This window comes from Plutella xylostella, chromosome 8 (genome assembly GCF_932276165.1).
Source record: "Plutella xylostella chromosome 8, ilPluXylo3.1, whole genome shotgun sequence".
Classification (NCBI taxonomy): domain Eukaryota; kingdom Metazoa; phylum Arthropoda; class Insecta; order Lepidoptera; family Plutellidae; genus Plutella; species Plutella xylostella.
The window spans coordinates 2,531,261-2,551,954 of record NC_063988.1 but is presented as its reverse complement, the minus strand read 5'-3'; the positions used below and the strand labels follow the sequence as shown (position 1 = coordinate 2,551,954).

Below are 20,694 nucleotides of genomic sequence, written 5' to 3'. Positions count from 1 at the left end.
TATCAAAATGAAAGATGTAACTTAGTAATTTATTAAAATTTATTGTAATCCTTATTATATACAAAATCTTAAACATACGTCATTACTTATGCTAAAAGAACTTTGCTATCACATTTTCATGTTCACCACACACAAGGATGTCTAACAAAATTGCCAGCAAAATGTATTAGATATGGAAAAATTTAGATTTACCGGGATTCGTGGAAAGTGATGACTAAATCAAAACCCGTTCTAACAGTAGGTATATACCCAGATCACCAGTGGCTTAGCCATTCCCATTCATAAAGATCAAGCACTTCAATCAACTAAAGATAGAGCGAAAGCTAAGACAGTAATATGCACATTTTATCAACTGTTCTCTACAATCTACATAGTAACACTCGTCACATGGAAATAGAACACGTGTTATTATTATTAACGATAAACAAATTGATTGCCACGAGTTTATTACACAATTGTAGATTGTATCGGAATGACTTCTTCTCATTGTTCAAGTCCAGTACATATTCATTGTCTTAGCTTGCACTCATGACCTCATAATTCAAATATCATAGAAGCTGTGATAGCTGTTAGTTATCCACTTGATTGAATGGTTTCATTTATTGTGTGCGAACTTATCCACAAAACCTATCCTATTTGAATCTGACTATACTGTAGCAGATTCTAAAGCAACCAAACATATTTGAGCTGTCAAAACAAAAATGCCTGATAAAAGCTAAATTGCCGGCAGTAAGAAATGCCGGAAGCTGTAATCTGGCTTACTACAAGCCTTGGTACGGTGGCCTGCGCCTAAAAGTATACAGGCGGAGTTTTTAAAATAGCGATCTCAAGCTCACATGCTGCTCAAGCACATTCACATAAACACCACTGCTACACACATCACACACAACACGTCCCCGGATTTAACAGATGTAGCTGGTCCCTTCATCATCAGGGATCGCTATTTTAAAAACTCCGCCTGTATAGTTTTAGGCGCAGGCCACCGTACATCAGTAAACTAGCTGTTGTTATACATAACATTTAGAAGACACAAATTTTACCAAGATTTTTTAATACTGACAGCTCAAAATCTTCAATTGCTAAAGAACCAGCCACAACACAATAGTAACCTAAGCGAAGGCGTCCTCTCTGTCGGCGGCGAGCATGGGCGCGGACGCGTCCTCCATGGCCGCGAAGTTCATGAAGTGGGCCGGCCGGTGCACCTCGTGGTAGAACTCGCGAGGGTTGCCTAGTTGCACGCCGTACTTCATGTTCGGGTCGTGGCGTACACCTGGGGAGAAAGGAGGTGGTTAGTTGATGTGTTGGAGAACGGACATATTATGTGGATGAGACGACAAATTCTTGCGTTTGCTGGGCATATACAGGGGTTGCAAAAGTGGTGTGTATAGTAAGCCAAAAATAGGGTGTGGCTTTTTTCTCGAAATTCCACATGTTGAAGAACAAAAGTTGTTCAGTTGTTTAGACCCCCTGAGTCACCCGATTTTGGTTTACTACACTCGCGAGCAACCAAATCGACTCAAGCCTTGACGGCGCAAACATACATTAATACAAGTAAAATTATGAATAGAAATAATAAAAATGATATGTCATTTAAAAGCTTAAGATGTCAGCTTTAATTTGATATCATTATTATTGAAATCCATTCATCATTTTTGAAATAAATGATGTCTGAACGCAATTGTAGGAAAAACGGGAATTTAGGAAAAAAGGGTATGGGTATCGTATTATACAAATTAAACAAAAAATGTTAAGATAAAAATTTATTTATTTAAATCAATACTTTGTATTGCCCCCTCTTGCCCTAATTACAGCCTGCAGCCTGTTTCTCATAGACCTTATCAACTTTTTGACAGTTTCCTGAGGAATGCCGTCCCACTCCTCTAATAAAGCTGTCTTCAGCTCGTCCACGCTTGCAGGGACTGGATTCCTGGCCCGAACTCTTCTTTTGAGCTCGTCCCATAAGTGTTCGATGGGATTCAGGTCAGGACTGAGCGCAGGCCAGTCCATCGTGCGCAATTCCTTCTCTCTCAGAAACTGCCGACTGACTCGTGCCGTGTGGCAGCGGGCATTGTCGTGCATTAGCACGAAGTCTTCACCGACAAATTCTGCATAGGGCACAACATGACCGAGTAGAATGTCGGTGATGTACCGATCAGCTGTTAACCCGCCTCCTCGGCCGCCTCCAGGCACGAAAACAAGTGCGGTTTTTCCCTCTAGAGAAATACCAGCCCACATCATGCAGGAACCGCCGCCATATGCTACTGTTTCAGCGAAACAACATTGGGCAAATCGTTCCCCCGGACGCCGGTAGACCCGGCCTCTCCTGTCACTGCCATGCAGACACACTCTGCACTCATCAGTAAACAGGACCGACCGCCATTGCGCAATGCTCCAATCGAGATGCTCTCGAGCAAACTGAAGACGCGCTTGTCGGTGGCCTGCAGTCAATTTGGGGCCTGATGCAGGTCTTTTTGGTGTCAAGTTGGCTTCCTTCAAGCGTCTTCTCACTGTCCACTCGCTGACAGCCACTTGTCGTACACGTCTCAGTTCTTGCTGCACATCAACGCCCGTAAGGTGTCGATTGCGCAGCGAGGTTGAGACAATGAAGCGGTCGTCTCTCTCTGAAGTGCAGCGGTGGCGGCCCGTTCTTGGTCTTCGATTGAAGGCACCAGTCTCTTGGAACCGTCTGTATACTCGGGATACAGCAGACTGGCTCAAGTGGAGCTGGGCAGCGACTGCTCGCTGACTTAACCCTTGTTGCAGCAAGGCAACAACTTGAGCAGCTTCTTCTGGTGTGGTATCCATGGGTTTGCGAAAACAAGGAATACAATGCAACGAGATGTGTACCGGTCAACTTGCAACAAGCGACTGATAAGGTACACCGGATGTGGAAAGGTTTTATAGCGGGATCAGGTAGCGCAAGGCGTGGATTCCTAATGAGGTAATTAACACTGACGGGCAATTAAAATGCGTCATTAAATCTGCGCTTAGTTTTTTTTTATGGTATTGATCTTAATTGAAAGCCTAATTCTTCAGCTTTCGAATGACATATCACTTTTATATTTACCATTTATCGTTTTAGGAAAATCAATGTATATGTGCGCCGTGAAGGCTTGAGTCGATTTGGTTGCTCGCGAGTGTATTATACCCTTTTTGCCCTGTATATGTCAAGATTATAGGCTGATGATGATGCAGACGTATATAAACGTTATAGCAACATAATTAGACACTAAAGATTTCATTCCACACTCACCCATAAAGTTGTAATTCCAACTGCCCTGCGAAGGCACCATGAAATAGCCGAGGAATCTGTCAGACAGCAACATCTGCACCTTCTCGTAGTGGCTCGGCAGATATCCCTTGGGGTTGTTCCCTCGGTCCGTGTTCTTCACTCCCCACTCGTAGCCGCTGGGGGTCAGCTTGTAGGCCGTGAGCGAGCATGAACCGGGGGTGAAGGAGCAGGTGATGATGATGGTCTTCTCGCCGTCCCAGCTCGGGTTCTCTGACATGACTTTGGCGTGTGTGGTGATGTCCTGCATGGGAGAGGTTGGATTAATATATTTAGTTAATTTGTTTGCCAAGAGGATAGTTGGGTGTCTTTGCTGCTAATAATGCACAAAGTCTTAGTTATTGGCAATAGTTGGAACATAAAGTTTGCTTTGAAGATTTTATAGTAATGTGCTGAACACAATAACTTACGGAAACCTTTGAGAAACAAAGGCACTAGAGGCAGGCCTGTTTCTCCCAATTACTTGTGCGTTATCTATCATACCTTGCGGACCAAGTTCAGTGTGATTTTCGCAATACTAATGAACGAAACAAGCTGTCACAACTGTACGCTCAAGCATTTAGGCACATTTTGCATGCACCAGTTGCCGACACGACGGAGTAGGCTATTTCAGCTATCTCACCTGAGGCGACAGCTGCGGCAGTTCATTCGGCTGCGTGTGCATCCAGCCCAGCGGCTGCAGGTGCGCCAGCGCGGGGTGCTTGGGCAGCTGGCGTGGCAGGTGCACGGCCTGGTGCGTGCCCCACTGCGGCGGGAGCACGGCGCAGTGCACCTCGCGCACCATCGGGTTGTCGGGCGGTGAGGTTCCGTAGAGGTAGCAGGCGATCTGCAAAGAAAGGGATATATGTAGTGGTATCCAAGAAAGTATAGGGCTGTAATGCCGAACGCCCACTGCCGGCTAAACCAGTTGTTCATACATGTGCGTACTTTGCGATGGATGCACATTTACGAAAAACTGGCTCAAATATGCGAAGCTAAGCTAAACTATCTTAGTTTAGCTCGCAGTGGACGTTCGGCTTTAGTATTAGGAGGTATATAGGTAATTTCTGAAACCCCCATCTGACGTTTTTTTTGCTTGGTTTATGGATGGACATCAAGGTCAAATCCAGGCATCAATCTGATATCTTAGGTGATGATATTGAAATCTAGATGACTTTGTTATTAAAAACGTGACTTGTTTTAGTATTATGACTGGTTGAGGTAGTTGATCTGCTAAAGCGCAAGATAATGCACAGGTGAAAACCGGTGTTTGTTTCTTATCTATGTGTCATGTCATGCACTAGTAAGCATAAACAAATGTTATGTTATCTTCGCATTGTAAATAATAAACAAGTATGGTCGGAAGCTAAATAAATATCTGAATATAAACCTACACCCCTAAAACCAATGGCTAATGTAACGAAAAAAAACCTGTAGAGCGGTTTAGAACATTAGTTTATGAAATACAGATAGTGGTTGAAAGATGAAGTCCAACAACATAATATTTATTTTCTCTTTTGGGGGCCTTTGTTCAGCAGTGGACGAATACTGGCTGATGAATAATCCTACTAATATTATAAATGCGAAAGTTAGTGAGTATGTGTGTTACTTCTTCACGTCAAAACGGCTGATCCAATTTTAACGAAATTTGGAGTTACCTGAGACCCTGGAACACATAGGCTACTTTTTATCCCGAAATTCCCACGGGAAAACCTGTTTAAGGCGAAGCGTAGCTCGCGGAAACAGCTAGTAAGGCAATAATAACTTACCTGTGCCCTCAGGTCGGAGATGGTGACAAACTTCTTGAGCAGGTTCTTGGGCAGGATGTACGTGTAGCCGCTCTCCTTGATGTCGTCCGAGCTCACGTAGATGTGGTTCGTGCGAAGATGCAGGTTCGTGGCCGATATGGCACGCACGCGCCATTCCGTCTTCGAACTGTAGGTAGATAAGGGTAAAATTGAGTAAATAGACATCATAGCTGGACTATGATTTCGGTTACGGTCTTTTTCGAGGGGACATCAACGATATGCATGGTGGCCCGCTGGACTGACGATCTTAAAAAAGGCAGCCAACCAAGCCTGTAGTGGCTGGATGAAGAAGGCTGAGAAGTGTAGTAGCGCTCGTTGGTAGAGGCTTTTGTCCAGAACATCGTAATGATGATATATATTATGGCTCCAAGATAAGCTTTCACTATGTTTTCAAACTAACGAATTACCATCGTCACCTTTACGTATCATAATAATTATGAACACTTACAAATGTTATAAGTACATTATTAAAACACTCACCTGAAAGTCTGCGACTCATAATTACTAGTGGTACTAGTGATGATCTCGTCTCCGTGCTTGTTGACGGTCCTGGTCGTGGTAGCCGTCAGCTGGCTCTGCTCCTTGCTCTGCTTCTCGATCTCGGCGATCTGCTGGCGCTGGGCGGAGGGAGCCGAGATCTCCATGCCGAGGATTATGTCTCGGATCTCTGATTGGGTGAGCGAGGCCACGTTCACGCTGTGGGTAGAGGTTGGATGGTGAGCTTCGGTGGTTTTAACCAGTGAATGGGTGAGAATGACGAGATAAGTCAAACTGTGTGGTGGTAAAAAGTCCAGCTATGAGTGTAAATTTCAATTATTTTCTCAAAATTTGCTTTGATGGATTTAGATAATAACTAAGAACACAGAGGTAGTAGTGTGTCGGTGGCTACTGGTTATGTAACTCCAAAAGGGGTGGACCCAATCAGCATACATAACATACACATGTTATCCTAATTGTAATACTGCGGCGGGTTTTTAACGTTATGTTGTGTGTCCGAATGTTAAGCGATTGCTCAAATCACAATGGTAGTGTATCACCACTTTCGACCACAAACTAACAATATATCATCACAAAGCAACTCACTTGTTCTTCTTCCCATAATCCGCCAAAATAAGGTCCTTCAGTTGCACCTCGACCTTGATCCAGTCATCGTCGGTGAGCGTGGGCCAGATGTGGTGCGGCTCCGTCAGCGTCGTCTTGTCCGGCTTCAGGAGCACCTTGGTACGTTCTGTGTTCACGTGTAGAGCTCGCAGGATCAGGATCAGACGGGAGAACGCCTGAGAGATTAATTAAGTGGTGAGTTATGTTAGCGTGTTTGGGATATAGTGAGGGACTTGATATAATATCACCAAAGGTATCTTTTACTTTTTAGTTATATATTTGTGTGATAGGTTACACTTATTGCCGTATAGTAGCTTAGTGGAAGCTTAGAAGACAGATGAGGCTATTACCCCGCAAATAACTTATGCATTGCTTTTCTTTTTTTTTCATTTGCTTTAGATTTCTACTATACTTATCGTATATTTTAATTTACTCAATAATATTGTTACCCATTTACTGGCAAAGGCGTCGCATAATTTATGTACAATGTAAATGTTTCTGTCGTCAGTATCCCGACAAAATTATTCCACCATTTCCCCCTTCCTCTACCTCTTAATACGCCGAAATGGAATAAAACTCACAGTATAACTCGATATAGTCTTCAGCCAGTCATCGTACAGGTTGAACAACACCATCTGAGGCTCTGTGGCCTTCAGGATGAGGTCCCCGAACTTCTCCACCTTGAGGCACGCCTGGAACGGCAGCTGCAGCTCCGAGCCCTTGATCACGATGTTCGGGAAGTCTAGCAAGTGCACCTGGAAGGGGATAGTGAGGTTATAGTCAAGTAGATTTATGTGGGAGGGTTGAAGTGGGGTTAGATATGAAGATAATATCTTTAGGATTTTGGGTAAATCTTTGATTGAAATTAGAGATCGTTGCCCCCAATAGGAAATGTGTAGAAATACATTATAATTCAAATAATACAAGTAATTAAAAAAGTATCGAAAGCCACGATGTTGATAAAAAATAAATAGTTTATATTCCAATAAATATATCAAGGAGGTGGCGTAATTTCTAGCCTACAGGGTACTTGCTTTTGGACATAGTCCATTAAAAATATTTTTATACAATATGATATATGACATGATCATCTTACCTCAAGAGGGTCCAACATTCCCTTCCTGGTAACAATGATCTGTTTCGGCTGCTCCTCCACCGGCAGCGAACGAATCAACGCCGCCACTTCTTCAGCAGTCTTCCATTTGGCCAACTGTACAACACAGGAGGAGCTGATTAGTAATTTCATAAAGTTATTTTGTTAGTTTTAGTATAGCAGTGCACTTGCAAAACTGTCCAATTTTATTAATGCTATTAGAGCAAACATTGCTTGAGGGTTTTGCTCCGATGCCATGATGCTGTATCAAACACATATCCGCATCTTCTCAAGGTACGGTTTCTTGGGTACCAAGTTGTGAGTACTATTTTATTTTAAGATCATTAATTTACACTTGATGGCTATTCAATATTTGAATTGATTTCTCACCTGACCCAACCGCTTCTGACCGGCCCACACGCTCGTGTGGATGATCTTCAGGAACAGCTGTCCCGTGCGCGGGTTGAAGATGAAGATGGCGCCGTTGATCGGCTTCGTGGTGAGGTTGCCCTCGAACGTCTTGTGGATCGTCACTCGGTACACGTTGGTATCGTCCACGAACCTGTAAGGATGTTGGGCTTTAGTTGCGGGCTTGTTAGATTTGAATTAAGATAAATAAATTATGTAGCCCAAGAGACACATAGCTAAAATACTAGCTGTGAGAGTGTGGCTCACTAAAGTATGGTTTGGATAGATTTGTTCGACACACTACATGAGGAAACTTGATTCAAGATCTGCAAAGAGTGATAAGAATATAAAACTACGGCTAAACAGTGAAATTGATGATATACTTACACAAATCGTTGTTATTTATTTGCAAAAACCTGTAGGGCTACCCTTACAGTGGCATTGCAATAACTACCTAAAAACCTTTACTATCTCAAAGACCACAAACTGCGCTATCTCTGGAGCCACTCACCAGATGATCTGATTAGAGAACAGCTCCCCATAGTTCTGGCTGCTCAGGTAGGGCTCCGTGGGCTCCGACGAGTACAGTTGCAGCGCCTTACGGATCCTCTCCCGGAGCACGTAGAGCGCGGGGTTCGCCTTCATGATCTTGGCCATGGCCTGCTGGATGAGCGGCTTGCAGCCCGGGAACCAGTTGCCGTAGGCGCTGTGGAAGGTGGATGGTTAATAGAATATCGAATATCTTGATTAAAATTATAATTACATAATTAATCGTATACAGCACGGCTAGTATGGCCATAATAAGACAACATGTGAAGTGACTGATTAAATTGAGTCACTTTTTGATATCAGTCTTAAATGTTAGCATAGGGCACAGGGGTATAATCGTGACAGTTCTGACATTGCGAAAAAGAGACGCTTAGCTACATTAAGCTTGAGAAAGAAACGTTAAGCTGTAAATGTTTTTTGTCCTTTTTGCTGTGGCGCCTGTTTACGTCAGTTCTCTGTGCCAAACAATGAAACAAATGAAAAATCTGTGCCAAACAAAGGCTGACAGTTACAACAAAATTTTCTAAATGCTATTTATTTTTGATTTGCTAGTGATTTGTGGGTGTTTATTAAGTTTATTAGACTATTATCATCACTTAACGAGTGTGTGACATGGGTGGGTGGATTTTGTTCGGTTGTATAGAGCATAATGAACGAAAACACGATGGAATGATGGATGAGATATATTTTCACATGTAAGTAGATACTATCAAGTTTAACAAGCTTACATTCATCATAGTACTATCTATTGGCTCGATTTTAATATAAAACGATACTAATTTTAATACTGTAAGGTCTTTTAGTATCAGTTTTAAGTAAAAATTACGAGGTACCATATCATAACAAATCACATGGTGTTGCAAGTTATTGAAAATTTATTTTACCCACAAATATTATAGTATGCAAAGAAAATACTAGAAATTGTAACGGACTCGGGTTGGGTTTACAAATGGGGCGCACGAATTCGGTTTTTGTGAAGATTGTATTTTGTAGAAGTCATTCTCCTCTTTCAAATGAGGTGCCTCTCATTGTGAGGAAACCTTCGTTTCGTTTTTTTCTTCTATGTGTGATTTCTTCTGTATAATATAAAGTTTATTGTATTGATACGAAATACGTGTTTCCTTTAAAAAAACCCCATTACATATTTGGCCCACGATTATAATGCTCATGCTCATCCATTTATCTATGCTTCATAGGTTTCCGACAGAAAAAAAATTATCAAGAAAATGGATAGACATTACCGGTCGCACAAATTGGGAACCAAAGAAACATACAAAAATTGTGTTCGGCACATTTTGAAGAGGATTGTTTCGATTGGACGAAGACAATGAATTATACAATCCACTCAGTTTGTGTATATTAAATAATTATATTGAAATCAAATAAGTATGAGTAAAGTTTTTTTTCTTATATCGTCGGTTGACAGGAAAAACTCACTAAGGCTGATTTTTCAATATTCAGATAAATGTTATCTGGGTAATACAAACATTGAGAAACATTGAGACGCAACAGCATCAAAATTATTTCCCAGCAAAACTTTTGTCTGGCTATTGAAAAATTAGCCTTTAGTGACTTTTTCCTATCAACCGACGATATACTCAAGTTTTGTTTTTGGTATTATGATAAGTTAAATTTCCCCATATTTAGGTTTTATTTTTTTGTCGGCAACATCTATGGTTTGAGTGAGAAAGAGAATAGTGCACACGGCGATTGCGAATCTATTTGTAGTTGATCTGAGGCATAGGGTGTACATGGGACTCGTTTTATTTGTGTGATTCGGCATTAGTCCCAGTGACACTGTAACTTTTCTGCTCTGTGCAAATAAGTTTTTCAAATGTTATTTTTTTCCGAAAACCTCTCATTTGTGGTTGTTGTTTGTATTGTCTATGGTTTTTTGACAATTAAAATGTCACCAAACGTCAAACTTGAAGAAAATTTTGACTGTTTGGTGCTTTCGAGAGTTTCGAGTGTATTATTTTGGTAATATTACTTTGCTTTGCGCTACCCCATGGATTCATATTGGCTCATTAAACTACTTTATTGAGTTTCTTGGACATCGTCTCATCAAATGATATACGACCAAGCTTGCTCCCGACCAAGCACGCTCAGATTCCTTGGGAGCTCCTGCTATCGGCAGCCGTCGATGCATCGGATCCCTGAGACGAAGAACAAAAACAGCATGCCACCTGACTGATGACCCACCCACTGTCTACCCGGACCCAGGAGCTAGAAGGCCTTGAGAAAAAAGCCCGGGCAGGATCCTGACGGGCGCAGAATATCATCTTCGATGCTTGTCCCACGGCCTGACTGAATAATATTTATATAATCAATGGAAGGAAAAAAACAGTAGGTAAGTGCGAGTACCCGTGACATGTTATTATAATTGGGCATATGCACACAAAACAACTCAAAAAACTTTTTTCACATGGCACTACTTGGTCGGCTAGGCCTAAACCCTTCCTTCATTGGAAGGAAACCCCTACCCCAGCAGTGGGGACGTGATGGGTTATGATGATGATGAAGAGGACAATAGGAGTCATAATCTTAGTTCATAAGTATAACTAAAATCTAATGAAACATTTTTGTTTGTTACAGAACATTGAAATTGGCTTGTAGGCAAGACGGAAGATGGTCAAAACCGGTCAGAAATTGATGCCCTAGACACGGTTGGAGAGCTCTTGTTGGCAGAAACCACCTGAATGGTGAATGGTGGTGCTGAATGATGGTCAGATGACATTAGCAACCTTGTGGTGAAACAATGAACTGGAGCGGCACCGAACTGAAAAAGTTGAAAAACTTGGCATACATACTATGAGACCCATTTGATGACCGATATAAGCAAAGTTCAGACTGATTATTGTGATAGTTGATAACTAAGAATACCTAATATGCTTTTATGGTGTGTGAAATAGTATACTTTTTATAATTTATTAATTAAAAGTTTAATAAATGTTTTATTTACCTAAAGAAAATATTATATTTTTATAACCATTTAAAATAGTTGTAAGTACATGCTAGCATACCCACTTATTTTTTTATAGTTAGTGTGTAGTTGATAAATAATAAAGCCTGACTAGGGTTTGTCACTGTAGTGAAAGGATTAGTCGCTGACTACCCGGTGTGCCGGATGTATTCAATGTACAGTTTATATGATTTACACTTCATGAACTCCACATTTAGCATTCAAACTATTCAATTAGCCACTTCATCTCAGTTAGTGTGTTGTTCACGTGTTGTTGATAAATCATAAAGCCTGACTAGGGTTTGTCGCTGTGGTGAAGGATTAGAATGAGTCGCTGACTGCCCGGTGTGCCAGATGTATTCAATGTACAGTTTATATTATTTACATTTCGTGAACTCTATATTTAGCATTCAAACTATTCAATTAGCCACTTCATTACTTACATACTTTGACGTGAATAGGCAAACTTAAAGTATAAGTATGGGAGACAACTGAAAATCTGTGGTTTGTTCCTAAGGGCAAACATATGCGCTGAGTTGCTTCCCTGTTGGTCTGCTTCAACACACACTTTTCGCCTCTTAATTTAAGTGTACAAATGTTTAAGTGGAACAAATTAATGTCTATCTATCTAACTTATTAGCACATGTCAGCGACAGGATTTGAATCCACATCTCTTCCGTGAGGGGCGGGCGCTTACCCGTCTGAGCAAACACCGCTACATATAAGTAATATGATATATAATTTTAGTCAAATAAAAAGAGGATGTGTGTTTTGACAAATGTTGTTTTTAAAGCATTTTCAACGGGTTATTAGAGTCCCGGATCATCCTCCCTATAAGTATTATAGTAATTTTCCTTTCCTGCATCTCTTCTTGTAGAGCAAGGATGAAATTAACAAAAACTAAACAAATAATAATTTGTGTCACACGTTATCACCACCTTCGAATTTGAGTGATAAAATGCTACCTAAACAAATGTCAAACTGAGACAAGTGTGGACAAATTGGTACACCCATGTTAGGAAATAAGATAAATCTTCCAATCTCGCTGTCAAAATTGTAACTCACATCTTGTGATTATTTCGTGTTGGCCATGTTAGCGTTTGTGAGGACAACTGGTATCACACAATTTGTTGCAACTAGCTGTCATTTATATCTTGTCGCAGCCATACTGTGCTACGCGTGCAGGTAAAAAAACTGTTACTTGCTGCAGTAGGCATTCAATACTACCTCTTTAGATCAAATCGGGCCTTTATGCTTTTCACATGCTATGTTTTATCGCTGTTGGTCTTGACTTATCCAGTCTTGGACCTCCTCCAAGACTGGAGGGCTAATGCCATAGACTCCACGCTTGGTAGGCGCAGTGAAGATATCACACAACACTAACATTAAACACCCACGAGCCGAAGCAAATAATTAATATTTGTTTTCCAACAATGTGTCACTAAAAACTGCAGCACTGAATACATGAGATACGGCTGCTAGCTATCCCCACTACTGTACCACCATGGGTTTATCATTACCTGTGCAAGTTGTAAGCGAGGTCGATGGCCAGCAGCAGGCCAGTGGGCGACGGGTAGATGGACATGTTGTCAGTAGTATAGTCCAGGAACTTGGCACGGGCATAACGCTCGATGTCGTGAGAGTCGTAGTCTCCCCACCGGAGTTGCACGTCCAGCCAGTACTTCTGCGTCGTTGTGTTGTCCATTGTGTCTCTGTGGGGATGAATCATAGTGAAAATGCGGAATATATTCGAAAGGTTGGTGGGAGGGAAGTTTGAAGCCATTCTACGGTATTATTAGCTAATGGAAGGAATGTAGAATCATCGAAATATTTATGCACTGTACCGAAGCAGAATTTTCAGCCCCGTTGCGATCTCAAGTCAATGAATATCGCATGTATCACATATTTAAGGTACCTATTGTTGCTACGTTACTCGGGGTGGCCCCTTCCGCGCGCCCTCCTCAAAGATGATAAAGCTAAGAAAACATACTTTCAATCATCTAGATGACTAAACCGCAGTGGAAGTCACCCAAGTCCTAATGTAATAATCACATAAGGTCGCACTCAAGCGATCTAGATACAGGCACCACAACATATAATATTGTAGCAACATACTTGGTGTCAGCCAGCAGCGAGGGCCGGCTCACGTTCCACTTGTAGGCGGAGAACAGCAGGATGTCCGCGCAGGATGAGTTCATCTTGTACGACTTGCGCGGGTGGATCGTCTCCTTCTGGACGGTCTCGATCTCGAGCGCGTCCAGCTCTTGGTCGAACACCTGGAAGGGACGGGGGGATTCTTTACGAATTGCCGGATGTCGTATAATTATAGGATCAGCATTTATTTGGCGTCTTCTTGTGTCTGAGGCCAAGATCTACTTCGGGTCGCTGAGCCGGCGGAGTAAGTGAGTACCTATTTATTTGTAAATCCAAAAATAGCTTTGGGCAATCAAGACTCGAGTCAAATTATGTGATTAGGTACTTGGTCGATAAATACCGAAGTAGCGCTATAAACTTACCGCATTTGACCCTGATTGGTATAACCCATTACAGTAAGGTCCAAGATTAAAAAGGGAATGACTCAAAAACTCAATTATTGGCTATTTTGGATTGGAGCCATAAAAACACGTATTCGTAGTAACTAATAAAATTATTATAAACAATAATGATTATAGAGTGAGTAATAATTTGAAAAGTCCGACTTACTTGACACAAGTCCATGACGATGGACTCGTGCACCTTCTGCCACAAGTGAGCTCTGAAGATCTGGATGAGCGAGATCTTCAGCGTGGGGATCTTGCCGTGCATGAAGATACCAGTCAGGTCCAGTTGCACCTACAACACACACATTAAATGCTCAAGTTAGAATACAGGTTGAAGAACAGTACTGTGCATCAAAACTCCAGTTCCAAAGACGGCCGAAGCAGTATCTTTCTATCTGTTGCTACTGCAAGGTATTGGCATAAGTGGTAGTTTTTTGATCAGATAGCGTTTTATCCGACCGCTTGGCACGACGCTGACCATCCAGTGCCGCGCGGCCGCCAGAGCACAGCGGCCTCTGGGTTCAGGACCCCTACGCGATTCATCATGTCAAAACCACATAATAAAGTTACAAATATAAAAGAAATGTAGTTCCAGCGTGAGTCATTTCCACTATGGTCGAACGGCGTGAAGTTTGTTATTGACGCCCTAATTACACCCAAAGCTGTGTCGAAACATAGCATGTCTACCGCTGTAGTAGGTACTTCTGCACTATGATTGGACACTCGCTTCGCCAATTATAAGCTACTCAAACATGAATGTTCCTTTTTTAAACCTATACATAAACAAGTGGGTAAACTGACCTGGAACCCGACGTACACGTTGGCTCGGTTGATAGTCGGTGACCACCACAGCGTGAAGCGCCGGTTGGGGATCTGGTTCAGACCGGAGCGCTGCGCGTTCGTCAACTTCTTGTACTTCATCGACTCTTCGAACCCTGAGGCTTTCTCCCTGTTTTGTGCAATAGTAGGTTAGCTTATTTATAACACACAAATATACCTCTTACAGGATCTTTACAGTATGGAATTTAATAACTAAAACGACAAAAATCGTGATGAAGTGCTCTTGGGACAGCTCTGTCACTAGGCATACAAGGGGGTTTTGGTTGGATCTGTCACACAAAGGTTAAAAACCAAAATAGCTAGTCAAATAAGCGACTTAACGGAACGACATAAACGGAAAAAGGTATAGGTTATAATTTTGTAGTGTTTTGATCAGATAGCGTATTATCCGGCCGCGCGGCACGACGCTGTTCATCCAGTGCCGCGCGGCCGCCAGAGCACAGCGTTTCTCTGGTTTCAGGACCCCTACGCGATTCATCATGTCAAAACACTTTAAAAAACAAACAACGATCTCTTATTTTAAATTTACCGAGTGACCCCCCTCTCCTGTTGTGGAGTAGCTTACCGTTGGCCTTCCTCCAGCCACTATCTGGTTATCAGTAAACCGGGCTGGATTGCCTGTCTGAGACCTCGTCTGATCCAGCTGCTGTCAGATCACCATACGGTTAACCTTCGTTATCATACTAATTACCTCAGAAATGATAAATTTTACTAACCAGAACAGCCCCTCCCAGGTGGGGAAGTAGGTCCCCTTGAACAGCGTGTGTTCGAGGATGCCCTCGACCCCTCCGAGCGCCTGGATCATGTCCGTGCGGTAGTTGTTCAGGTTCCACAGCTTGCCGTCGTGGCGCTGGTGCGTCCACCAGAACGGGTTCTGTTTTAGCACCTGGTGAGGGAAAATAGGGTTGTCGTTAGCTTTTGAACTTGACTGGACGGAATGAAAGATGGATTGTAGTTGACGGCTAGATCAGTGTGCAACGTAGCTTAATTCTTACAAGTTTTTTGACTTCATGTAGACAAATTTGGCCTTCCTTACTTGGAAAGGAAATAGGGAATATGCACGTGAATCAAATATAGGTCAAATATTATTTTTAATAAACTTTGTTATTTCAGAATTATGCCTCTATCAATATTTTTGATTATAATTCATTTTTGAGCGAGTAAATAATTTTTGAAAAGTACAAAAAAACTTTGGTAACTTTAAATCTTTGAAACGTGACGGATTTTCTTAGAACGGATGTGACGATATGTCAATCTCATAATAATCTATGCCCATAGAACTGAGCGTCGGCGCGACAAGCGAGAGTCATTATTCTGAGCCGTGAAACGAACATGATGACGTCACACCTCTTTACACAAAGTTTTGGGCGTTATAGTGGACGAGTCGGTTATACATTTTTAACTTTCTTTAAAATACCTTAAATTACTTTTTTTGCGTTGAATTTTTTTTACTATAATAAAGCGATGTAAAACTATCGAATAAGAATATAGAAAAATACGTGCATATTTCCTATTAGGAAGTCAATTGTTTTTATATCTAAAAAGTTTTTTATACACTCGTCAAGATGGCTGTTTTTAGGTAAATTTAGATATATTTATCTGAAAACTAAAATGTAAATATGTAATAATAAATAACACGATACCTGGTACTGCTTGAACTCGGTACGTATACGCCAGCCCTTGTCGTAGGCGAGCGTGTGTCGGTCCTTCTGGAACAGAGTGTTGATCCGAGGGATGCCGCGGTCCCACGAGTCCTCCAAGTCTTCCAGAGTTAGACGCCTGAAAGATAAACGATACAACTATAGTTTTACATAAGTATACGTAATGTGCTACAAAGATAGTAAAAATGTTTATTTTGTCGATTCGTGCAGTCGTCTCTATCCATGTGGATACTTGAGACCGCCTTCATATTCATGAATATGTATCTTTGATAGTGTAATAGGTAGTGCTTATGATCAGATAGCGTATTATCCGGGCGCGCGGCACGACGCTTCCGATTGCCTCGCCTGTGATTGGATGCAACAAGAACCTTACGCCAATCCCGGTCAGGACTATGCTATCCCAACTGGCTAAGGTAAACAAAGTATTTATTTAGTTTTGCAATATCTCTACACATTTTTGGTCCAATTGACACCAAAGACACTATACAAACCCTACAGACACAACTATCTTTTCAATATAACTAGCCACAAACCTGTTCTGCGCGTTAGCCTCCTGCCGCTTCAGCGCGTACTCGGCCCACACGCGCTGCGAGTCCACGAACTCGGCCTCCCACGGCTGGATGTAGCGGTACAGATTGGGGATCCGCTGGTCCTAATCTTTACTAATCATCCGTTGACAATCGCAACATACGCCACACTTAGCCGCCATTTTGATCAAGACATAACTATGATTTCATCACTACCGATCACGTCCCCACTGCTAAGGCATGGGTTTGAGGTCTAGTCCACCACGCTGGGCTAGTGCGGGTTGGTGGACCCCAACACAAGAAAGCTTGTGCTGAGAGAGTTGACTCTATAAATCTGATTTATAGAGTATGTAATTGACTTCCTCATCCTACAAACAGTCGCACAAACCTGTTCTGCGCGTTAGCCTCCTGCCGCTTCAGCGCGTACTCGGCCCACACGCGCTGCGAGTCCACGAACTCGGCCTCCCACGGCTGGATGTAGCGGTACAAGTTGGGGATCAGCTGGTCCTCGTCGTGAGACATGCCGGACCGGAAGTGCGTGATGCCCACGTCCGTTTGCTTGGACCAGCGGAGGTCCGACTGTGGGGGAAGAGGGTAGTAGTTTTAGTTATGGTATAGAACAGGGATGCACAGACTTATCAAGACTAGGGGCCACTCGTACAAATTTTGAACTGATGGCGGGCCGCCAGAAGTATAGGTAATTAAAGGCAATAAAGAATCGATAATAATGTTAGGAAAAGAATTTCTTTATTTTGAAGCGTGGCACTGTATACCTAGTGCTTAAATACAATCTTTTTTATTTATTTCGCTTCTTTTTTTTTTCTTTTATCTTATTTACAAGGCGTTTGCAAGGCGGTTTCGATTTTTTAACCGACTTCAAAAAAGGAGAAGGTTCTCAATTCGTCTGTATGTACTTATGTTGTTTTTTGTCGATATAGTACTGAAAAGGTTTGTTCACATATATGTATAACCAAATAAGCTGACACATTTTCATCAGAGCAGAGTTTATACGCAACTCTTTGTACGTATTTTTACCGGGAACACCCAAATATTCCGAAAAACTTTTTTCCGAATTTGATAACCCCGAATATGTAATTTACGAAATATTGCAATACCGATTTTTTTAAATACCGAATTATAATAATCACGAAAATAATAATTTCGAATATTATAATCACGAATATTGATATTACGATTGTTAAATATACGAATGTTAAAAAATACGATTACTTTAAAATACGAAAAATAAAAGGGGAATTATAAAACGAGCGAACAAAAAAAAACTTTGCGACTGATGATGACATACTGTTTTAATAACTTGAGCGGTATGAATTTGAGTAAGCGAAAAATTAACTAAACTGACGAAGAATATTGATTTATAATAAAATCCAGAACGAGCTTACAAAAAGTGGATTGTGATAAATCCATTTCAGATATTAAAATTTTATCCGAGCGACTTAATTACTAAGTGAGCGACTGGAAATACAGAGAGGGCTACTTCAATATCAAGATAGATTCGAATTTTCTAAGTGAGGTTATACTTAGCGGACTACTAAAAAGTTCACTTTGAGCAAAGTTTTGTATGCTGCTTTATTAATGAATATTGGTTACTGATATTCTATTTGAGGGCTTATGTTTTTTATTTTGATACGCCTTTTTAATGAAAACTACTGATTTTTAAATGCGCGCGAATTCGAATGGGGGCGGGGCGACGACTCGTTGCAATCAGGTGAGTTGGGCTGCGGACCAATAGCGTTGCGTGTTTACGATTGCCATGTGCTCGCACGCTGCATTGTGCGTTTGTTTATGTTTTGATGTGACGAAATATTTAGACGTGCTGCGTAATTAATTTGTTTTAACATCTTTAACTGGTTATAGTTACAATCATGAACAATTCTAGCTTACCAGGGACAAGTGGTGATAATATGAATGAAGTTCCAGTGTACCAAAGTGAATCTGAGAGTGAAACAGAAATAACAGTGACTAAAAAGCAAAAGAAGACGAAAGATTGGATATTTTTAAAACAATTTTCTAACGAAGAAGATGCTGTGAACTTCGTAAATTCTGAATGTATTTGGTCGCGGAATTACACACGTGCCACTGAAGATGGTCAAAAAAGGTTCTATCGCTGCAATAAAGTCAAAAGGAGAGGGCCGCAATGCGACGCGGAGCTTTATTTGTTATTTGTTAATGATGACGATAAGGTAAATGTGTATCAAACTGACTCAGAACATAACCATAGTGCTATTGGTACCCGAGATACTTACGGCATTCACGAGAATACAAAAGAGGAAATTAAGAAATTGTTTAATTTACGCTTGAAACCCAAAGCAATTTTATCAGAACTTGGTAAAATAGAAGGAATACACTTACCATCAAAAAGGCAACTCTACAATTATTTGTCGGATCTCAGAGCACAAAAATTTGGAAAATCGGGTATTTGTCTGGGCGAATTAGAGCAGTGGATATTTAAACGTACCGCTATTCCAGAAGATGACAACGAGGTTTTCGTCATTAGTTACCACGTTATTGAAAGTGATCAGCCAAGTTTCCGATTCAATCTATCTACAAAAACATTATTGAAAACAATTTTATTCACGGAACTCATACACACTGATGCCACTTACAAACTGATATGGCAGGGATTTCCGGTGATGATTGTTGGAACTACGGATATAAATCGCAAGTTTCATCCTATTTGCTTGGGAGTAGCTACAAATGAGCGCCAAGAAGATTTTCAGACAATGTTCCAAGGAATAAAGGACAAAGTTATGCAATTATACGATTACACAATGAAACCCAGAGTTTTGATCTGCGACGCAGCTCAAAGTATAAAAAACGCATTTTCAGATGTTTTTGGTGAAGAACCGACTATTCGTATGTGCTGGGCACATGCTAAAATAAATATACAAAAGAAAGTAGAAAAAATTGTGCCAAAAAAGGAACAAAAAAGCGTTTTGAGGGATGTAGATGCTTTGCATAACGCAGCTTCACTCGAAGTGTTTAATGCCGCTTCGCAAGCGTTCCTTGAGAAATGGAAAACACAAACCACCTTTGTAAAGTACATGGAAGAGGAATGGTTCAGAAAGAATCGCAATTGGTTCTTAGGTGCAGCACCTATGTCGCCATCGACAAATAATGCCCTCGAGTCATTTAATAGAAACATAAAAGACCATAATACATTGCGAGAACGATTTCCTCTGTCGCGATTTCTGTCTGTTGCTACCGATATGGTAGCCCAGTGGTCAATAGAAAACTCTTCGTTACCTGAGGCACCTACTATTGAGCTTCGACAATGGACGGAAGCTTACGTCTGGGCGAAGAAAAGCATAAATATAAAGATAGTAGCATCGGATCCTACCAAAAAAGTATATTTGATTTGCAACGAAAATGCTGCTGATTTAAACTACAATGATAGTTGGCAGACTTTTGACGAGTATAAAAAGCAGTCAGTTGCATTCCAGAAAACCACATTGCCAAATTTGGACTGGCAAAAAGGATCGTGCGACTGTCCCGAATTTTTCAATAGATATATATGCAAACACGTTTTGGGGCTAGCAATTCGGCTCAAACTAACAACACCACCACTGGAAGCAAAAATGATACCCATTGGACAAAAAAGAAAACGAGGCCGGCCCACTAAGTGCAAGCCCGCACTTATTTACCAGTGACGATGAGTAGTAAGGCTCCTCATACCTATCAATGGTTCTTAGTAGGTATTAATAACAAGTTTTTTTTTAGTTGGCTGAAGCGTCTTATTTTATTTTTTGTTAATTTGATTGAAATAAATCCTATATTTGATTGAAATATTACTTTATTTTTACGGAGTTCATTGTTTTATTTAATTACCCTTATATTTCAATAATAAAATTTCTCAACTAATAGAATAGAGTTTCTTCAAATAGTTTTTTCATATTATTTTTATTTTTTAAATGTG

At 41.1% G+C, this 20,694-nt stretch overlaps 1 protein-coding gene across 1 annotated transcript in view; it reads right to left on the bottom strand.

The window, feature by feature from the left end:
• Positions 1 to 1,062: 1,062 nt before the first annotated feature.
• LOC105383744 (pre-mRNA-processing-splicing factor 8) overlaps positions 1,063 to 20,694 on the bottom strand; it is a 40,455-nt gene continuing 20,823 nt past the window's right edge. The window contains exons 20-37 of the mRNA XM_048622448.1: positions 17,235 to 17,336; positions 16,764 to 16,852; positions 16,213 to 16,348; positions 15,286 to 15,455; positions 14,531 to 14,678; positions 13,893 to 14,021; positions 13,305 to 13,465; positions 12,710 to 12,901; positions 8,190 to 8,384; positions 7,661 to 7,832; positions 7,274 to 7,387; positions 6,759 to 6,932; positions 6,160 to 6,353; positions 5,557 to 5,772; positions 5,038 to 5,203; positions 3,912 to 4,115; positions 3,254 to 3,533; positions 1,063 to 1,270 (exon numbers count right to left, since the gene is read on the bottom strand). Of these exons, the coding sequence (XP_048478405.1) occupies positions 1,110 to 1,270; positions 3,254 to 3,533; positions 3,912 to 4,115; positions 5,038 to 5,203; positions 5,557 to 5,772; positions 6,160 to 6,353; positions 6,759 to 6,932; positions 7,274 to 7,387; positions 7,661 to 7,832; positions 8,190 to 8,384; positions 12,710 to 12,901; positions 13,305 to 13,465; positions 13,893 to 14,021; positions 14,531 to 14,678; positions 15,286 to 15,455; positions 16,213 to 16,348; positions 16,764 to 16,852; positions 17,235 to 17,336 (3,003 nt within the window). The 3' untranslated portion in view covers positions 1,063 to 1,109. The remainder of the gene's footprint in view (positions 1,271 to 3,253; positions 3,534 to 3,911; positions 4,116 to 5,037; positions 5,204 to 5,556; positions 5,773 to 6,159; positions 6,354 to 6,758; positions 6,933 to 7,273; positions 7,388 to 7,660; positions 7,833 to 8,189; positions 8,385 to 12,709; positions 12,902 to 13,304; positions 13,466 to 13,892; positions 14,022 to 14,530; positions 14,679 to 15,285; positions 15,456 to 16,212; positions 16,349 to 16,763; positions 16,853 to 17,234; positions 17,337 to 20,694) is intronic.